Source organism: Neocloeon triangulifer, unplaced genomic scaffold (genome assembly GCF_031216515.1).
Source record: "Neocloeon triangulifer isolate White Clay Creek 2 clone unplaced genomic scaffold, ASM3121651v1 ptg000008l, whole genome shotgun sequence".
Lineage (NCBI taxonomy): Eukaryota > Metazoa > Arthropoda > Insecta > Ephemeroptera > Baetidae > Neocloeon > Neocloeon triangulifer.
Window position 1 is genome coordinate 5,460,800 of NW_026775550.1, and position 21,717 is coordinate 5,482,516.

The 21,717-nt window shown below is 36.3% G+C and overlaps 3 protein-coding genes and 1 long non-coding RNA gene across 7 annotated transcripts in view; 2 read left to right on the plus strand and 2 right to left on the minus strand.

Moving 5' to 3' along the window:
* Positions 1-1,297: 1,297 nt before the first annotated feature.
* On the minus strand, positions 1,298-6,718 carry LOC132195014 (uncharacterized). 3 transcript variants are annotated; one of them, XM_059616700.1, is made up of 11 exons: positions 6,471-6,718; positions 6,138-6,396; positions 5,990-6,070; positions 5,880-5,942; positions 4,313-4,448; positions 4,033-4,254; positions 3,832-3,978; positions 3,655-3,775; positions 3,428-3,601; positions 3,218-3,375; positions 1,298-1,962 (listed from the first exon to the last, which is right to left on the minus strand). In XM_059616700.1, the coding sequence occupies exons 2-11, from the start codon at positions 6,260-6,262 to the stop codon at positions 1,483-1,485; spliced, it is 1,707 nt and encodes a 568-aa protein (XP_059472683.1). In that variant the 5' UTR covers positions 6,263-6,396; positions 6,471-6,718; the 3' UTR covers positions 1,298-1,482. The 3 variants fall into 3 exon arrangements, with proteins under 3 accessions (XP_059472683.1, XP_059472682.1, XP_059472680.1); XM_059616699.1 differs by having other exon boundaries at positions 1,301-1,965; positions 6,138-6,360; XM_059616697.1 differs by having other exon boundaries at positions 1,301-1,965.
* A 13-nt stretch (positions 6,719-6,731) lies between these two features.
* LOC132195017 (protein SET) lies at positions 6,732-10,805 on the plus strand. Of its 2 annotated transcripts, none has more exons than XM_059616703.1 (4): positions 6,732-6,890; positions 8,458-8,888; positions 9,920-10,177; positions 10,369-10,805. In XM_059616703.1, the coding sequence occupies exons 2-4, from the start codon at positions 8,481-8,483 to the stop codon at positions 10,531-10,533; spliced, it is 831 nt and encodes a 276-aa protein (XP_059472686.1). In that variant the 5' UTR covers positions 6,732-6,890; positions 8,458-8,480; the 3' UTR covers positions 10,534-10,805. The 2 variants fall into 2 exon arrangements, with proteins under 2 accessions (XP_059472686.1, XP_059472687.1); XM_059616704.1 differs by lacking the exon at positions 6,732-6,890 and adding an exon at positions 7,046-7,178.
* Positions 10,806-11,058: 253 nt separating this feature from the next.
* Positions 11,059-20,587, plus strand: LOC132195015 (pancreatic triacylglycerol lipase-like). The gene is made up of 10 exons (XM_059616701.1): positions 11,059-11,253; positions 12,005-12,150; positions 12,284-12,397; positions 12,574-12,720; positions 13,104-13,224; positions 15,588-15,824; positions 15,875-16,126; positions 16,210-16,342; positions 19,271-19,462; positions 19,521-20,587. The coding sequence occupies exons 1-10, from the start codon at positions 11,097-11,099 to the stop codon at positions 19,615-19,617; spliced, it is 1,596 nt and encodes a 531-aa protein (XP_059472684.1). The 5' UTR covers positions 11,059-11,096; the 3' UTR covers positions 19,618-20,587.
* LOC132195020 (uncharacterized) overlaps positions 11,724-21,717 on the minus strand; it is a 41,804-nt gene continuing 31,810 nt past the window's right edge. Inside the window, exon 3 of the long non-coding RNA XR_009441598.1 lies at positions 11,724-13,313. This is a non-coding gene — a long non-coding RNA (uncharacterized LOC132195020). The remainder of the gene's footprint in view (positions 13,314-21,717) is intronic.

Here is a 21,717-nt window from a genome sequence, read left to right on the forward strand (position 1 = left end):
TAAAAATAAATTTGGTGGGGCCTTCTGAAGCACACAGGTCAACAAGACTGTCTTGGCCTGACCCTAAAAAAATCTAGGCATATAGCACCGCAGAATGTTGCGACAAAATCCTTTAATACAGCTGCAATGAGCAATTTTGTTTCGTCATGAGTTAGAATGAGCAACAGCCAATTAGTTAGGCTGGACTTTTAAGATCCAATTGTTCTTTTTTTCAATAGTGTGGGTTTACCGCGGCAACCGAGTCTCTTTTGATATCGGGATTATCGGGCGTTTTAGCAGACATCTGCTAGTTGTAAACCCTTTCTTCCCTTTTTTTCCAATTTAAAATTTTTTTATATTGACAGAGAAGAATAATCATGTAACATAATAATAAATTTTCTATGATAAGAATTATGTTCATTCTTGTTTTAAATATTAAAAATGCACCCAGGTGAAAAGTGGCAGTAAGAGAATTTGAACATATATTATCTTCTCTGAAAATTTTTGATAAGGCATCGGGGAAATCGGCGATTGCAGGAAAACAGCTGGAGAAAAAAATCTGAAAATTTATAGGGGTGTCTTGCGAAGAAACCAAGCAACATTTTTGGCTATTTAAGAGATTTTAGTGCAGGTTGGCAGGTTGCAATGATTGCATGCTCTCTGTATATCAGTTGCCATAGCAAATAGAAAAAAAATGGAAATTTTGTCAGATTTCAGAATTGCTTTAGCTTTTGTCTCTAGCTCCCAAAAAGCCAAGATTTTGCTCAAAACTTGAACCCTGTCCCTTTGTGAAAATGGGCAATTTTCAGGAAAATAGAGAGTATGGAAAAATTACGTTGCTATGTAGTTCGAGATTTAATTTTCAGATTTTCATCTCGTATTAATTTTTCTGGCACATTTAACAAATAATTGCTAATTAAGGGGCAAAAATTAAGCTAATTTTGAAAAACCGTCCCTAGAATCGTGTTTAATATCAGGTCCCTAGAATCGTGTTTAATATCAGGTCCCTAGAATCGTGTTTAATATCAGGTCCCTAGAATCGTGTTTAATATCAGGTCCCAAACACATTGAACTTATTACTTGTTCCGATACTAATAATGTTGCTAAAAGGTAAGGCCCATAATGCACTTTTTCTTATTAGTATTCCAGGAAAAAACATTGGCAATTTCAACTATGAAAAAATTCAAGTTATGCCAATCAAATGTGTAGAAAGTTGAGCTTTCAGAATCAGACTAGATTTTACAAATTTGATAAAGTTCTTCGCCTGCGGCGAGCTATCAAAGATTACCAATAGGCCAACTCTTCGCATGCAAAAGGTAGCAGATGGGTCAAAAAAAGAGAGAGGTCTTGTCTGGTGCAACACAGAGCTAGTCAATTTTGAATTTTTGATACAATAAAAATAAGAGACCAAAACAAAAATCAGATATCAATATACAGAAGCACCCCTAAAGATAAAGGGGATCAGTCACAATGGTAACAGTTGAAGGAAATAATAATGATGTATCACTCCTCAATATCATCAGCTTCAACATCCAAGTCGTTTGCTATCCTTTCAAGTTCAACCAGCAAGGGACTATGAACTTCTACAACTTGGTTAGTGCTCTGAGGGCTTTCAGGATCTTCCTCTCTACTTTTAGACTCCTGACTAGCATTTGAGTCATCTAGGGTGAAAATTGGTGATTCTCGTGCACAACTTTCGGTTTCTTCAACTTGGACCTGTTCGCACTGTTCAAGAATTTCCTCCACAGAACTTGATGAACTGCCATCAATTTTAGGCAGTGGTTCACAGTTTTTAAAAATGGGTTCCGACTGCAGCTTTTTCAGAAGCTTTGCATTTTTATTAGAATTGTCCTCAATTGCGATCATTGTCGGCTCAGAAAATCTGCGTGGAGGAGTAATTTCGTTGCTGATTATGGCTCCCGATGGCAAATTGACATTGACAATGATCGGATGTGGATTGGCTGAAGAGGTACCACAGACGCTCTGCTAAAAATTATAAATTTGCAATATAACTTGGTTCCACATCGGAAATGTAAAATTTAGAATACAAAGGAAAATGATGCATTAAATACAATTCTGATTTAATTTTTTTCAACATATTAATATTTTTTTACATCAAAAGGTGTGGAAAATAATTTAGACAGAGCCAATAGGGGTAATTAGTACTTCCTCTTTCGATGGTTGCCTTAAGCAGGCCTGAGGATGGTTTATGACTGCTCTGTAATGAGTAATCTGAGTAATGAGCTATGGATTGGTGATCTGGGGCTGCCCTGAGTAGGCTAGAGATTTAGTTTTTTTGAACACAGAGGCGGTTACTTTGTTTGATGTCGGGTGAGCGACATTGGCCTGGTCATACTCCAATCTGCTTGGCACAGTCATCCTCTTTATAAGAAATCGATTATTCTGCCTTATTAAAATTACAAGTCTAGTAATTTTCCACAACATACTGGGAAAGCTACCAATGTATGGAACAAGAGTGCGGAGTGAGCTGTGCAGAACACGGTTATTTCAAGGCAAAACCCACTGTTTCTTCACATTTTGTATTTTTTCTCTCTGTTTCTGTCGCTCATAATTTTTGAAAAATTGTGAAGAATAAATATTATTATAAATATTAATTTTCAAATTGGTAATTTGAATTTAAAATCGGCTTTTCCTCGATTTTTTTTTGTGAGTTGTTTATTGTTTCAGAAAAAACAATGTCCTGCTCTACATGATTCGGCTGCGGGCTGCAGCCATTATTCATGAGCTTTCTCGGCGGTGGTCAAGAGAAGACTGTAGAGCAGGATATTGTTTTTTCTGAAACATTAAACATCTCACAAAAACCCATCAAGGAAAAGCCGATTTTAAATTCAAATTACCATGAATCAACCCTTGACCGTTAAATTCTACCACGAAATTTTCAAATTGTTGTGAGAATAAAAGAAATTTTGAACCAGTTGCACATGGGAGAATTGCTATAGTGTAGTTATATCGTATTGACCCATAACGCAATAAAAAGAGTTGCAATAATAATATGTTGGATGAGATGATAGTTCCTGTCATCACATATTAAGAATGAGTAATCTATTATGTATGTTCTACGATAATAGATTACTACTAGTATGTTACAAAATAAGAATATTTAACATTAATTACACGGGGCACTTATCTAAATTTGCTTTTCCACACCTCATGATATAAATTGAATTTAATGAGTCAATTTCCTAATTTATTTAATTTCTTAGAACTGGATTAATACCTGGGGTTCATATCTACTTCCAGTTCTCGATCTGAGCATCTCTTTTACCATGGTAGGGGCTACTAGCCAAATTATTAGGATGAATGATATTACACACACAATACACAGAAGGAGTTTCAATATTACACCAATGATAGGTGAAATGAAAGGTATGCCTCCTGAAATAAATTAAATTATTAATCGAGGTTGAGAATTGATAATGAAACTTGCCAAATGTGTCAAAAAAGTTGTCAAATAATAGCCTTGATGCCCTTCCAGTTGCAGAAGCTATTGAGACAAGATTTTGCCCATACTGCAAGACAATAATTTCTAATGGATCAATGTGGGTCATCGGATCCGTATAACCATCTTCATAATACTGAGCACAAAGCCGCGCGTTGAATTCTGAAAAATAATTTTTTTTATTTTTCACTCTTAAACTGTCTTAAAGAACAAACCATCAGATTCTCCAAAATGCTTTAAGGTTTCCAACCAATTCCTACTATGGGGTCGACATGCACTGGGCATATCTTTAATACTGAGAGGGTTTGACAGGTGCATCATGCGAGCAGAGTTTGCCTGAAATTAATATTTTTGTATGTAAAAAATGTTCTTGCTATTTACAATAAACTTGCCTGATGAACTTTAAAAGCCCTCATGGACACACTAAACACAAATGAGAGTAGTAAAAGAAGACAGAAAATCTTCAACATGGACACTCCTATGATCATCATTAGGACGACAGTCAATATAGTGCCAATGCCCACAAACAAGTAGAAATTCTAGTAAAAATTGAATATAAATACTGTTTACAAGCACGGCAAATTTTTAAGAACCTCTCTTGAAAACTCAGGCTTCCAGTAGGACAAGTGGTACCATCTAAGAACATTCGGACTCTCAGCCTTCACTAACATATTGCTCCAGATAGAATCAAGTGCCAACAAGTCAATCTCCCCTGTTTTGGCAAATTCTTGCAATTTCTTCAAGGCATCATCTTCTAAAAAAATTATCATGTACCGCTCATGATAAGAGTAAGAGCCCCCATCACTGGGTTCAGTCTTGAATCGAATAAATTAATAAATACATGGGTCAAATTAATGTGGCTATCATTTTTACCATTAAGTTGGCAGCAGCCAAAATCATGGACGTTTGTCGCTGAAGGAGAGACATGGTCAATTTCTCTTTCGATGTAGTACACATTTTTTTGCATTCTCTCAGCTCAGATTCAGTCTTTTCAAAAATTTCAAAGGCGCTGGAAAAAAATTAAGCACTTTACTCCACTGAAAAACAAAATTAATTTTTAAGTACCAAGTTATACGCTGTAGGTCTGTTTAACGGATCCAAAGGCCAAAATGACTACATGCAAAAGGGGCTAAATTAAATTCTATTCTGACCAATATCAAACTTAGCGTGAAAACTGGTTCTGGTTCCAAGTGGACTTATGGGTACTAACTAAATTTAATGGAAAAAATATTTAAATAGACATATAGATGTGTGAGAATTTAATTGCTTGAGAGATGGTTTATGAACCAATGCCAGAGCTGCTAGGTAAGTTTAAAAATACAATTAAAATACTGATTGGGTTCTATAGAAACTATGCAATTTGAATCATTTTAGCAAAATAATGAGATATTTTAATTCTACCTAGAATGTTACATAATAAAAGGGTTTGCGTTCACATTGATATGGCTGTAGCTTTGTAACCGCTGGACCAAAATTTAAAACTTGCGAAAGAAAATGACCGCGCAAATGTAAATTGTCTTACGAGAAGGGGGATACATATTTTCAAATATGCATATCATAAATTTACTCAACATAAATGTTATGTCTTTCTATTTTTTTTTTTTTTTTTTTTTTTTTATAATTTCTCTCTCTTGTAATCAATAATGTTATTATTATTATTGCTATTTATTGACTTATGTTGAAAGTATGGATAATATATTTGGGCAGAGAATGCCCGGTGGTACATTAATAAACACAATTTGCAACTATTTGTAATATCACTTATGATACAATAAAAGCGAAGTAATAATAATAATAAATTAAGAAATGCTTCTATTCAAGTCCAACCATTTCTTCTTGCACAAAAATTTTATCTCTGAAATGAATAAAGCTCAGGCTATTGCCGTCATTTTCAGATAATTATTTTCCAAATTTGTCTAAATAGGTACAGAACCTGAAGACCTCAATGTTAAATATGTATCAGGTAAAATAAATCATATTTGACCATGGAAAATCATTTCAAAGCGATTCCATAATTAGAACTATTTTTTATTGCAATTTTCGATTTTTTGGCTTTACATTATTAAATTAAAACGCAAGAGCTTTTCATAATATATTCAAATTTTTCAACTTAAATTAATACTAATTAATATTAATACTAATTTATACTAATATCATTCTATCAATTGTAGTTGAGGTTTAATGCACTGGATGATTTAAATCTTGATTATCAGTATTACTTCTTTTACCTCTTGTACTGTAAAAATTCCAATATATGCATTTAGACTTGGACACTTTGCATGCTAAACATTTGAGCCTTTTGCATGTTGACCAATCAGGTATTTGGACCCATTAAGCGCGGACTTACAGCGTAATGTTTTGTAAATAGAATAACGGAATTTTGGATAATGTGATCAGAGTGTTATTAAACTTAATATGGAATGAAGTATAATATACACACCAGAAATTTTGTTTGTCCTTTTCTGAAGTCAAAGCAGTAGCACCTCTCTGGACTTTTTCAGTCCTACAAGTCAAATAATAATTTGTTTTTTGTCTAGAATTAATTCTTACACTTCGGACGCTTTTGAACTTTTCAACTCTCCAAAACCATGAAGGTCTGATGGATCCGAAAAAAATTGGCCTTCACGTGGGCTAAATATTAAAACAAAAATTAATTATTGATGTGTTTATATTACAAAGATTTTATTTATATTCAAACCTTCCCACGTTTTTCTTCAATGTGTGGTCATACGAGTGAAGATCAGAAGGGTCAACCCAATTAGTGGGGTCGCAATCAGCACTGCCGAGAGCGATGACCACAGAAAAGACCATTAGGAAATTCATTTTTTGTTTTTGACAACTTGTCGCTAATTTAATGACATAGAGATGTGATGCTAGCAGGCCGTGGATGCCACAAGACCACAACAGACATCTGTATTAGTCTGTGGATGAGTCAAGGATTTTTAAGTTCGCTCAGTCTAAAAGACAAGTAAAACTTGCGGTTAAAAGGTGAAAAATTACAAAATTTTGAAACTCGAAATTCCCAGCATACCTAAGTTATGTGTATGTCTTCAAATAAGTGAAGCGGCAAGCAACGTTTGCACGAGGTCCCAGGCCAGCAAGGTGGATTGGATCAGTTGGATTGAATATTGGAATTGGTGGATCAGATTTGGATCAGATGAGAGATTTTGTGGCAAGTTAAAGAAAAAGATACTTTCAATGAAAAATAATCATTTGGATGTGGAAAAATTACGGATGATGGACGTCCGACCGGTGCTGCCCTCCAACAGCAATGATCAAAAATGGAACTACAAATTTGCAGCGTCCATAAACAAAAGACGATCGTGGTGCGCAGCGGTGTAGGCGTAGGCGCCGAAATATCAGTCCCATGTGTTAGCGGCAAAAAGCTGCCTGAAAAGCGACGCAAATCGGCCGATTTTCAGAGAGCACGGCTCGCATTCGTTTGATTTAGGTAAGGAATATTAAATTGGTATCTCAAATCGACCCCAGGAGCCAAAATAGGCGACCTGGGGCTCGATTCTGCGCTATAAATGCTAAAGTCACATTGGGCTTGGAGATGCTTTGCTTGGTGGTAAACAAAACACGGCCTTGGTTTGCCCATCGCTGTGGTTCGATTACCGCGTCCGAAACCTCGGGATGTAGTTCGGCAGCGGTCCATTCGACTCCACCGACCGGTGCGTGGTGCTAAACGCCCATTCGCGTGGGATCGCACGTCGTGATTGATGAAGCATCTCTCGCGGTAATGGCTGCACAATGATGAGAAATGGCCCCTCATTTTCGTATTCGCGCCTCGCGCTAGTCAAAATGCTGCGAATTTTCTTTTGATAACTATTGTTTAGTGCTCTTGGTATCCGATTTGGAAATCCGACTGGCGATTTAGCCGTCAGGAGTCGTAATTTCAACTGATTTCGTAGAATGCCGGTTATGCGTATCAATCGTATCATCGCGGGTTGCATACATATACGCCGAAAGCCGAAACATTTATATGTTGCAAACAACGCAATGTAAGCACAACATCCTTGTGCTTGATTCATCGTCACCTGGACAGCTTTTGATTTTGTTAAGAGCCTACAATTTTTTTTCTATTTAATTTTATTCTCCATTCTTGGCAAATAATACATTCTTATGGATTGATTTTTCTGTTTCAATTGTTGATATCCAGGAAAAAAAATTGGTATAAGCTTTGTGTAATGCAATAATTTTTTTAATTATCATGTTGTGATCCATGTTTATAAAAATTTGCTAGCATTCAAAATTTATTATTGTTAAGATGTTAATTTATGTCACGTCACGTTGAAAAACACCGTTTCTTGTTAAATCACGAAAGTTAAGCAACGGTGAGTGCAGTCAGTATTTGGATGGGTGACCGCCTGGAACTATTGAATCGCTGTTTGTAACTCGCTTCTTGCAGGTTTCCACCTTCCCTGCATTCGTGTTAGACTTCACGGAGCAAATTTCTGTAGACAGTATTTTAGTTTTAAATCATGTTTATTAATTTATCTCTGATTTTGCGTGCAAGCCAAAATTTTACAATTTCGGGTGTTTTACGAACTTTGACCAAACATTTCTGAAAAATGCCATACTAAAAATCTCCCACCAGTGGCGAAATTCCACGAGTTACATTTAATAATTTACATATGAAAAACTATCAAAAATAAGTTTTTTTTATATGAAAAATCACTCTAAAAATTTAATTTGCAGTTCACACTTCATGGCATAGTGAACCAGAAATTTAGGCCAATTCACAGTCATTCTTTTGTGAACAGTCCCATATTTGAAATGAATTATATTTACGTAGGTAGGGAATTTTCCAATGATAATATTTCTTATTTCGTGCCAAGAAAAGTAATAATTCCATGTTCAGTGTTTAATTGAAATATTGAATATTGGAAAAAATTATAAAATTTAGATTATTTTAGAAATAATGAATAATGTCTGTGAAATCATTGTGTTGATAACTTCGTAATTCATTTGCATTAATTATTCATATCTGACGATTTGACTTAATTTATTTGCAGGTGCAAAATTAAATAGCGAGGACATGTCAAACGACGGGCCCTCCCCGCGCAAAATGGCCAAGCCTTCGGGTAGCAACGGCGAAGACACGGGCGACACAGACGCTGAGACCCAAAAGGCGCTGGTGGATATCGACTCATGCCAGAACGAGATCGATGCTCTGAATGAGAAGGCCAGCGAGGAAATTCTGCTGGTGGAACAGAAGTACAACAAGTTGCGGAAGCCCTTCTTTGAGAAGCGCAATGAAATCATCAAGAGGATACCAAACTTCTGGGTCACTGCATTTGTCAATCACCCGCAGATCCAACTGGACGAGTCTGAAGAGGATTGCCTCACACACCTGAAGAAGCTTGAGGTTGAAGAGTTTGAGGACATTAAATCTGGATACAAAATCAACTTCCACTTTGAGGACAACCCCTTCTTTTCTAATGAGGTACAACCTTTTCTTTGAAACTTTGTAATATATAGTGTGATTCTTAAGCTAAAAAGTTGCATCTCTTACTGATTATTTAGTTGTCTTGTATAAAAAAAAATCTGACCCAGGGGGATGTCAGATCCACATAGCATTTTTAGCTGTTCGGAGCCTTAGCAATGCCTCGAACCTCGAATGGCACCAAATTTCTCTTGGGTGCTTGTTTTGAACTTGGCTAGCAGTGAGCGCAAAGGAAAAGAGGGAGGATGGGATGCACCATGGTCCTGCTGCACCTTCCTCTTTCTCTGCTGGTTTCCATAGATGACCAAAAATCGGTCCCGACATCCCCTGATCTGACGATCTGACCCATCTTTTTTAGAATTGTGTGTTGCTTTGTATTTTAGGTTTGAACTTGTGCCTGGGATACTTTGAGAAAATAAAGAATCTCAGGATTGGGGTAGATATTGCGGCAAGCACCACTGGATTTTGGGAGATGCGGAGAAATGGTAGACCTCTTGGTTCAAGAATGACGAAACGCTCTTCAAGTTTAAAATTGAAATCCCCCAATCTTTTACTCTCTAATTAAAATTATTTTGTCCATTTTGTGGTATTCAGTGCTAAATTTAATGTTTTTGATGACATTTAATGGCTTTTTATAAAAAAAAAATTCAAATCATGGGGAGGCAGACAAATCCTTGAATTATGGGAAATGAGAATTCATCTAAAAATTTTTAATCTTTGAAGAGAAAGAGGAAAAAATTTGATCTGAACCTCCGTTCTGATACTTGCCATGAGTTCTCAAAAGCTGGAGCGATGTCATGCCTGAGAAATATGCAGTTGCCTTTCCGGCTGGGCATGTTTTTGGCATGTGGCGAAGCCTGATGCTTCAATCAAAGTCTCCAGCAGCGAGGCATCACAAATTCCACGATTTTGCAAATCGGTTCATTGCGGTCGGGCTCCTTTTATAAAAGAAGCTAATTTTTACAATTCTAGATGTAGACCGTGCATGTCACGAAAGAACAAATTGAAAACCTTAGCCCTCTATGTTGCAGGTGATCTCAAAGGAGTTCCACCTGGGTTTGTCAGACCCTGTGTCTCGAAGCACAGATATACACTGGAAGGACGGGCAGGACCTGACCAAGAAGAATGGCAACGCCAAAGGGCGCAAGAGGCCCCATGAGATGGGCGGGTTCTTCCCCTGGTTCCTCAACAACGATGACCCCTGCAGCGACGAGATCGCTGAGGTCATCAAGGACGACATTTGGCCCAATCCTCTGCAGTACTACTTGATGGAGTTGGATGGTGGCGAGGTCAGCAACCTTATTTTTTAGCTGTAACAGATGTATATCGTTTTTTATTTTGGAAATATTTCTCTGATTAAAAATTCAGACATGGAGATTTATATTATTCTTAATTTGTTAGACGTTCTTCTTTACCATCTAGCCCCCCCTTTTTTTTTGAATTTTCACTTCTGAGCTTTTGAACCAAACTTGATTTTCAGGATGAGGAGGGAGAGGAGGACATAGTCATCATGGAGGAGCAAGAAGATGATGACGATGAAGCCAATGACGAGGCTGAGGAAGAACTCATTGAAGACGAAGAGGGTGGTGAAGGCGATGAAGACGCCTATCCCTCTGAAGAGGAGGCAGAAAAAGAGGGTGGATAAACAGGCAGGCTAAAATTCATTGCCCATAAGTTCTGTATCAATCACTACTAGCAGCATGAGCTCTTTATTTTTATTTTTAAGTGAATACCTAGCAGTAATAATGCCAATGTTCAGAACAAAATTTTACCTCAGTTTCTAAAAAAGAAGAAAAAAGTGTGGACATTAAGTGTATTGATATCATTCTCTCATCAGTTGCAGTTAAAATGTATGTCTGACTATTCGGTTTCATGATTTAGGCGATTAATAAACGGTACTTTTAACATTTATAAAAACAGTGTTTATCTCTAACTTGACAAAAGAAAAAAATCACCTCCCCTCTAATTATGAGCCATAAAAAGATGCGCGCTTAAGGGAGTGTTTCAAGTCTCTCGCACTCCCTCAAGCGCGGATCTTTTTATGGATCAGTGTTTATCTCATTTTTATCCCAACCTCTCCTTTCCAAGAACTCTGTTTGAAAAATAATATTTTGATGTCACTTGTGACGTAAGGCTAGGGAAGGAGGTCTGAGTTAGAGACCAAGGGCTAATGCAGTCAGTCAAGCGCGCGTCGAGTAAGGAGTTACAATGGCCGTGGTCAACAGCACCAACTTGATCCTGCAGACGCTCGTATCCGTCTTCAACCTTGGTGGTATTCAAAATCCTCCTCCTACTTTGATGAACCCAGGATTTAATCCTCCAGTTAGTTTCACGCCAATTGGTTTCAAAGACAAATCTGACACAAGTGAGTAAAAAATATTTTGAATTTTTTCTCCCAATTTTTTTTAGGGGGAAATATTCTTTAGACAATGAAAATAAAAATAATTAAATCATAAAAGAGTCTTGTTTTTTAGGTAAGGGAACATCAAGTCTTTTCACTTCGTAAATGTTTCCCTTTCAGAAAATTAAATAAATAATTGGTATTTGCACTGTACATACAAATTGCGCGTTTAAGCATTTTGCGTATTTTCTTGCAGAGACATTCTAAATCGAGATTTAATTTGTAGATTTATACAATCCTATAGGCTATAGTTTTGTATTATGTGAACCTCATTCAGTTTGAACAATCCAAGGCCAAGACCCGATTTTAATTTGATTAGCATTTTCATTGATGCTTGCAAATATAAAGAATGACTAGCCAGCAAAAGCCATAACAACCATTTATGTTAATTAAAAAGAGGATCATGAATTTGCAAAAATATTAAAAAATTTATATGGCTATAAAATTATTTTTTTCTTTGGTTTTTTTTCAAAAGTATTGTGTGGAACCTTAATAAGTTGTTTTTATAAATAATTAAAACAATTTATAATTTTTTTTTTATGCCAGATGTTTGAGCTTTTCAGCTATTTCGAGCAATCCAATAGAGTTGGAATTCAGTTTCTGTCCTGCTCAGATTTTGCAGGGGGTCAATTTGGTTTAAAAGGACGGCACAGTTAAAAAATTTATATTGTACCAATTATACTAGATTTTGTTCAATTAATAATTTTCTTTTCAGAATGCTATGAGCAGTCTGGCTATGGATGCTTTTCAATAGATTCGCCATGGCCAAAGAATCGGCCTGTCAACTTATTCCCAGAGCATCCTTATAAAATAAATCCAAACTTCTGCCTCTTCACGAAATATAACAGAGACAAGTGTCAGGTATTGCAAATTTTTAAATGTTAAAAACATTCGATTACCAGTGCTTAAACCACGGCTCTTTTAAAGAAAATAAATTTAATTAATTTGATTTTGATGTAGCTTGCTTAAATCAAGTTTTTTTCTCTAATTGCAGCCACTTCGGGCCAACGACACATCGACGTTCTTCAATTCTTTTATTAAAGACAATCGACAGACTTTCTTTATTGTTCATGGATACCTTGAATCAGGAAATAAAACATGGATTAAGGTATGGGAGTTTTTTTTTTTAAATATGATCCGATGGTTATTATATTTTGTCTGATTAAAAAGATAATTTATTTTGGAGTCAATAATATAAAATATTTAGAGACATCTTGAAATTAATTTTTAACGCACACTAATTTTAAATCCAAACGCAAATAATGTAAATTTTTCAATCTGCAGAAATTGAGCGATGAACTTCTGAAGAAGATCGACGCAAATGTGATTGCTGTGGACTGGAATGGAGGCTCAGGACCGCCGTACGCACAGGCTGTGGCTAACATTCGACTCGTGGGTCGAGCTGTCGCAATCATGATTATCAAGCTGATGGTAAATTGCAGAAATTAATTAATTCTTCGGCAAAATTTGCAGTCGCGTGCTGGTCTTTAATTAATTTTCGCGTCACGCAGCAAGAGCAACGTCTATTTTCTGTTTCCCAAGAATTACTTTTATCTATAATTCTAGAGAAAGATATAAATAGAGAAGAGCTTTCAATGCATAAAAAATCCACATTGGTTTACAAAGTGCAAAAGTACAGAAGCAAACGGATTGTGAACTGTAAAAGTTTGTAACACCACCAATCAAATGATAAGAATAATTGATAGAAAAAAGAAAATTCAGTCTTATTGTCATAAAAAAATCGTGAATTATTCTAAAAAAAAGTGATTGATTGATTGATTTTACTTCATTATCATAATATTCATTTATTTCAGGAAGAAGTTGGACTGCGGCCACCAAAGACACACATCATTGGCCATTCGTTGGGGGCTCACACCGCCGGCTACGCGGGATCCGCGGTCAAAGGGTGGCACGTTAAGCTCGGCAGAATTACTGGTGAGAGTAAAGCCCGCTTTTGTCGCTTGCGTGTTTACTGACGGGTTTGTTATACTTTGAACCCGGCTGCGGGAAAAGGTTTGAAAGGTCTGAAAACACAGAGTAATTTCATTATCGGTGATGGCTGACAAAAAATATCAACGGGAATGGGGAAAAGACGAGAGCGAACTTTGAGCTGTTTTCAGATCCTATTGGCCTAAATTAGACAAGAGCACTCTCATTGGGGATTGACGAATGCCGGGGTCATTTGACAGCCATGATACATACATTAGTCACCACAGTGAGCAATACATTTATTTATATTGCGCTCTTGTGATGACTTCGGACTTGCATACATTCACATGCACAAGTAAATTTAAAATTTTATTTTACTAAATTTTAACGCACGGACTTGAAATAGTCATTCAACACGCCCACCTTGTACATATAAAACAATTTGAATCTACGGCACATATATTCATATATTTTACAAACAGGTATATTATTTGATTGAAATTTTATACCTGCGCCACTATGCACCTTTAATTAAGTTGAACCGCAGCAAAGTCTCATAAAATACTTATTATGGTAAATAATATTAAAATTTGAATTAATGGAAAAAACCATAATATTATTTTATCCTACAGAGTCGTTACAAAAAAGCGTGAGAATTAAAAAAATGAGCAAAATTGATATCACAACTATTGCCCAGAGGTCTGCTAAAACGTTTGACAGCCGCCGCGGTGAATCCACATTATATCGAGAGAGAGAAAGAACAATCACTGATCACACAGGCACTTTAAAATTTACATAAAAAAGCATTGTACATGTATGAATTTAAATATGCTAATATGATCAAGTGCATTTAATTTTTATTATTTGTCAAAATTTTTTGTGGTTATTACTCAATAGATAATGCTGGTTTTTGTTAGTGAAATTTTTTGGAATGAACCCAGTTTGTGGGCAAACCTTTGGTTTGAGTAAGTTACTCTAAAATGTAAATCTTGACAGCTGTTACGTTTTTATTTTTAAGCACCGCGTCGAGAGGAACGCACCAAGCAATCCTTGACCCAACGAATACGTCAACTGGTAACCTCTCTAACCCCTTTTTATTATTACGAGGGCAAAGATTGCTTTAGCGCTTTATCTAGTTTTTGTTTATCACTGGGCCCAGATTGTTCATTGACTACACCAGATGAACAATAATCTTGCACACAGTCGCACGTTTTGCGTATTTTTGTGAGGAAAGAAGAGTCGCAGTTTGAAAAATATAATCATTCAACTCTCAACTCAATATTTTAGCATCATATTATTATATATACGCGCAGATGTGTGTAAAAACACGATTTTGTAACAAATCTAATCAACTCACAAGTATTAAATTCTTTAAAAGTTAATATTTATAATAAGGGTAAAATAAAAACTCCGACTAACTTGACCTGCCATTCAAATTGCATGGAGGATAAAGTTAGCCTGTCAGGTTAGGTTTTGGGACTTGGGACCCCCTCAATATTTTTTACTTTTTCTCTGATAACTTCTTTTCCTGCATTTTTGAATAGTATTTACGGTTTCTCTTTTGATGTAAAGACTAAAGAAATCGCAAAATTTCACAATCTTTTTGAAGAAATTGAGACACTCAAGGAGATGATCATGGAAATGAAGAGATTGGAATTTTCCTCGTTGCCATTTGTTTTTGAATAAAAACCATTTTCGCAACAAGGAAAAAGCCTGACGTACCTCTTCATTTCCATTACACAATCTTATCTTCTAATTTGTTTAGTTTGATAAATTGGGATTGATGAGTTTACGGGCAATTCCATCTTAGTACTTTATATCAAAGTCGTTGCTAAATATAAATTACTGTAAATTTTTTCAGACAGTAAAATTTAACAAATACATCTTGCGGCTCACCTTGGGGCCCCCGCGTTTAAGCAACTTAAATTGTTTGCCAAAGGTGCAGCTGGTTCTTCATATTTTGTATTTTTTACTCTTTCTAATTGGTTTTGTGAAGAATGAACAAATACTAAACCAGTAAATATTAATATCAAACAATAATATTAAATATTATGTTGCAAATGGGCAAATGGGGCGCGTCGTAATGAGTCATTACATAGTGGTGACGCCTCATAAGTGGCTAAAGATTGATTATAATAATTTCTCTTTAAATTTAAATTAATTATAGAAATGATCGCTTAGAAATTTGTTTGTTGATTGTTGTATTAAAAGAACTAGTTATTTTTTTTTATTATTTTCATTCAAAACCAAATAAAAGCAGGGTAATTTGAATAGTTTATTTACTATAGTAAAATTGGAAATTTCATACAAAAAAGGCATAAAAGTAAACACATTGCATAAAATTAAACTTTAAAATTCCCCATTTAAAGGTTTGGACCCTGCTGAACCGCATTTCGCAGACACCGATCCTGAGGTCCGCCTGGATCCCTCAGATGCTGACTTTGTGGACGTAATTCACACAGACGCGGCACCTTTCATTAGCGGGGGCTTCGGAATCAAACAAGCCGTGGGACACGTGGACTTTTATCCAAATGGTGGCGAAATTATGCCTGGCTGTGAAAACGCGATGTTCGATTCATTGGGTGACAGGCGAGGAATTGTCCTTGGTAAATATGTGTTAATATTATTGATAACTTTTTTATTGAAGAAAATTTAGGCATTAGAAAAGCTCTAGGATGCAACCACATTCGCAGCTACGAGTACTTTACCGAGTCTGTGAACACTGAGTGCGATTTCATGGGGGTGGAGTGCAACTCGTTCGAGAACTACGACAACGGTTTGTGCTTTGGCTGCGAGAATCTCGGTGGAGAGAAGGCCTGTGCCAGAATGGGTTTTCACGCCAGACCTATGGGCAGGAGAGAACTGGTGGCGTTCCAACTAAAAACTGCTGGCAGGGATCCATTCTGCAGTAAGGACATCTAAGATTTCAAGAAATTTCATCACTACTATTCTTTATTCTTCTATCAAATTTTTGAACATATTATTTTTCAGGGAACCAGTACTTGGTTGAGTTAAAAATCTCAAATTCGAGCAGCAGCCAGGAGCACGGCGGTGAGGTTGGTGCCTTTTACATGCAGCTGAACGGTACTGACGGTGTCACACACAGAATCAAACTTCAAGAATCGTAAGTGATCAGTTGATTTTTTTATATATCATGTTTAAATTTCTTTATTCCGTTAAGCATAATTTACTTAGTTTTCATGTCAAGTGTGGGTTCACCGCGGCGGCTGAATGTTTGTTTATGTTGGACGTTTTAGTGACATTCTGTTAGCTGTGGATACCCTTTCTTCTTTAAAGACGAATAAAAATTCCTACAAATTGGTCAAGCACTGTGCAAAATTAAATTCAAAATGATTGGCTTTATACAAACGGAAACAATTTTTGTGCTGTGGGAAAATTTATACCAATAGAGTTTTATCTACTTGCATTTTCATTGCTCTGATTATTCTTCTTGGTCAATAGAGAAAAATTTTAATTGGAAAAAAAGAGAAATAGCAGCTGTCTGTTAAAACGCCCAATATCAAAAGAGACAGCCGCCGCGGTAAACCCACACTATCGAAAAAAAAGAGCAATATCACAAACACTTTAAAATATTGAATCTTGAATTGCTGCCAAAAATGCTCCTTACAGAGGGAGGGAAAATTGCTTGAGGGACAGTCTTTGAGGGCAGGTGGCAGGTCGTTCCTGGCTGAAGGAAAATGCGCCGCGTCCATACTTATTATTATTATTTATTCTTCTCGGTCTGTACAAAAATTTTTAAATTGGAGAAAAAAAGAGAAGAAAGGTTTTACAACTAGCAGCATTTGCCGATGACTCTACAATGATAGTGAAAGGTAAAACTGCCTCTGAGGTGAATGAAAAGACAATACAAGCAAACTCTGACATGGTGAAATATGCGAGTGATAATCACCTGAAATTGAATCCGAATAAGACTATGGTAATGACAATGCACACCGCTCAAACGAGGAATATAATCCAGCCTGAAATATTGATTGAGAATGAGGAATTGTCTGTGGTGAACAGTAGTCGCCTTCTAGGAGTAACGTTAACAGATACAATGAATTGGAATAAACAGTGCAGCGAAGTGGTTACTAAGTTGCGTAGTGTTACGTATTTATTTATCATGTTACGAGAAAAAGTTCTAGAATCGACTTTGGTCCAAGCCTATCATGCATATGCGGCTAGCCGAATTCTATACTCGATTGTAATCTGGGGTGGATCTACACATATGAAAGATGTTTTTCTTGCGCAGAAAAGAGTAATAAGAGCGATGGCTGGCGTTCAATATTGGAGAAGTAATTCGGCACTTGACTCATGTAGACCACTATTTGTGAAATTTGGAGTTCTTACAGTCTATTCATTATATATTTTGGAGTGTGTTAAGTTTGTGCGCAAATTTCCTGAAAAGTTTAAAATGAATCGTGATGTTCCAGGTGTTGTAGTGCGAAATACGCGTGCTACTGCATATGTTGAAACAGATTTATTTGTAAGGCCAAGCTCACTAAATTGTGTGAATGAAAGTCCTGAGATAATGATAGCACGAGTATATAACAAATTACCGAATGTATTGAAAGAAATAGCTGACTATGGCAACTTTGTTAAAAGTGTCAAATATGTAATGCTGAAGTGTCAATTCTATGATATGAATGAATATTGGAGATGTAAATTTGAATGCTTAAACTTGGAAGATTGAGACTCAGCTGCAGGGTTTTCGGGGGTGGTTTTCCCCTGCAGTATTTGAGGAGGGTTAGTCAAAGGCTTGCCCACCCCCGCCGAATAACTAATGGCGTGCGAGCTCCCTCATTCACTTGATGTTGTATTTAGTTGATTGATAAAACCTAATTATTATTATTATAATGACCTGTTGTAAAGGCAAATTGGAGATGTACTATATATGTCTAATGCAATAAATTTTGATCTAATCTAATCTAATCTAAAACGCTAAAGAGGCACGGCCGCCGCGGTAAACCCACACTGTCAAAAAAAAAGAACGATATCACAAACACTTTAAAATCTTCAATCTTGTTGTTAATCGGGGGAGGCTGGAGGCGAGGGTGATGTTCGTCGTCGCCTCGCAGCTTACGACCTTTGATGATTAGGGCACGCGCAACAAAATCTGTTTCGCCGCTCAGGCACTTTTTGAAGAAGTATTAGAGGTTGGTGTACCTGAGGTGCATGTCAATGGGCATAAGAAGAAGGCAGTATAAATGAAGCCGATTTGTTTTATCGCGGCATTTAATATAGAAGGCTGAATTTTACAGGATAAAAATCAAATTTTCATTTCTACTAAAAAAATTTTTAAATGATCATACAGAGTAAATTTTACAGTCACGGGTATTTCAGTAAAATCTGACAGTGTCTCTTTGGCACCTGCGGGACGGTGTGCCTTTGAACCGCAACCATAACATGACATTCGGGCTTGTTCTTTTTGGCGACCGCACTGCCAGATCACAACATTATCTAGAATTAAGTATTAAATATTGGGTTTAATATTATTATTCTTTATTGACTTATGAGACGTCGCCACGATGTAATTACTCATTGCGACGCGCCCTATTTGCAACATAGTAACATAACTATATATAACGGAGAAGAATTTTTTTCAAATTTTAGATAAATATATTATAATATTTTTGTTGTCTCTTTCTTGTTTTGTACTAAGCTGCAATGAGGCGCGTCGCAATGATTGGAGTGGTGACGCCTCATAAGTAAATAAAGATCAATAATAATAATGATAGCAATTAAACAATTAGATTAGATTAGATACAATTTTTTGTGGTTTGATTTTGTGGTAGATAAAAGTTTATTTCATTATATTTATCCAACTTATCCAATTTGCCTTTGCAACAAGTCATTAATTCTAACAATAAGTACAAAATATATTATTATTATTAATATCACATTAACATCAGCTGATTGAGTGATTGAGGTAATTAATAATTTGGTGAGAGTGGGCAAACATTTGACTAACCCTCCTTGCGCAAGGCAGGGGGAAAACCACCTCCGAAAACCCTGCAGCTGGGTTTCACTCAGTTAAATTCCTCTTTTCCAGTGCAACATATTTCGCTCCAGGTTCTACCTGGCGGAGGGTGGTAGCCGCGACCAAGGTAGGGGAAATGAGGCAGATTCACCTCGAGTGGGATTTCCGGCACACCGTTTGGAACCCACTCTCTTGGCGACTCTTCGGTGACCCTCTAATTTACCTTGACGAAATTAGTATCACCATCTTGGAAACGGGCGAGAGGTATAATAATTTTTGAAGAACATATTAAATTTAAAATATTAACCGTACAAAAATTTAGACTACAAATTTGTCCTGGCACTGACGAGGCTTTCAAGTCTTGGATTCCGCGCACATTTAACCTGGGCACGCATTCCTGCCTGCCAATTGCGGCCTGAACACTCAAAAATTTAAATTGCAAGACTATTTAATGTTTTTTGAATGCAAGAGCCGGTGTGGATTAGAACGGTGCTTTGTGGGTGTTGGCACCTGGCGAAGACTGGCCTTACTGCGTGCGCGCCTCTGAGACTTTGTCTGACAGAGAAAGTGTGCGGTGAAAGTGGTGCACCAGCCAAGGGTACACAACAATGGGCCAAGCCAAGCATTGTTGCATTCCGCAGGCGCCAGGAGTGAGTGACTGATGACTGACTGACTGATCGCGCGTTTGGACAGCACAAAACATAATGCGCATTAACTTAAATTAGCCCAAGACCAGTAGCGAGTGCCAAACAGCGCTACTAAGTGGGAATTAAATTATTTTTAGCTGGAGTTTAAACGAATAAAGCATTCTATAGATTTAAGACATATACACATAAATAATAAAAAATATCTGTTTGTTCTTCAAAACACGATGAACCAATTACATCAATTTCAACTTATAAAACAGCAACTATTAAAATCTGAATTACTATCAAGCTTGTCAAACGTACCAGATGCTAAAATTAATATAAGAGTTTAATTTTAAAATTATTTAAATAATAAATAAATTCAGCATAATTTTTGTTCCTCGAGAAGACAACACATTAAAAACACAAAACTTATACCACCTAAAATTTCAATGCTTTTATGAAAAATATATCACAATTATGATTTAACCTTCAATCATACAATTTAAAATGCCAGTACAGTACATCAAGACATTTCCTGCTTTCAAACTCCGTGTATTGCCTTGGATAAATTTATTTGCGAAAGTGCACTTGCAACAGGTGTGCTGCAATATGTCTATAGAGACTTTGCTTATTAATTGATTTGTATTGCAGCCTGCTTTAACGTAATTTAATTTAGAATATATTTTACGTCTGCTTGAATCTTAAAACGGAATTTTTTTTATCAATGTTCAAAAAAAAAAGCGCAAGCAAAATCCTTGTAAAGGTACTAGTAATACATATGGTACCGTACAGCAGTGTGTACATAAATAATATAGCATAGACGAAAGATGATCTACTCAGTCTGGGTTTGATTTCATTTAGCACGCGCACGCTATGTCGCACAGAAAAAGAGATAATTATGTAATATCAGCTTTTTCTACAGCGAGAAATGCACATCAGATTAGATTATCATCTTCGTTCAGCCAGCATTGCCACAGAGCGCCATTATAAAAGCGGCAATTAGCATTCAAAGTGCGCGCTGGCTGGTTTCCAAGTGAAATGTGTCGTCTCTCATATGGCACAGTGGAGCGTGCGCTTGACCTCCACTGCGGGGATAGTGGGTTTGATTCCCACTCCAGGTGGATTTTTCTCGAAGGGACCTGGGCAATTTCTTATACTGACAATGAGACTGCGAGTAGTTTGTGTGAAGGCTTATTGTTGCTCATTTGGCAAGATTTCCGATTTCGTGATGAGAAGGGTGCACTCATAGTTGTACGTCCAGGGCAACACAGGGCCCACAGGCATTTGTTTACTAAGAAAATCATTTTTACGCTAAAATAAGAAAAGCTCTACAGACACATTATGATATAATTATTTATGTATATAACAGATCTATAGGTATTGGTGAAGATTTGTATTAGCCTAAATTTTATAACTTGAACGAGTTATATCGCTTAAATAATGCCATGTTTATTACTTATGTAACAGTGCTTAACAAAAAAATTAAAAAAAGCAACAACAATGGAATTTGATAATAATAGTTGAAGTATTCATATGAGGGTATGCTGCTTGCAAGTATGAGTCAATAAATTTTCTAATGTTTTCAAGCTCAGTCAGACCCGAAGACTCCGAAGAGGAATGAGGAAAATCATTAATTTGTGTTGGGGAAGTGCAAATGCACTTCTTGCTGCAAGAAACGCTCCAATTGATTTATATTACTACAGTATCAAATGCACTTTCACTCATATGAGCTTGGGATAAACCAAGCTCATTCAGATTCAATATTTATATTGCATATTGATTAACAAATAAACTAAATATAGTTAAGAATAAGTCACTGAAATACAATAATCACAATGCCAAAATATAAACATTTTTAGGCGATTTGTTCATTCACATAAATTTTGTAGC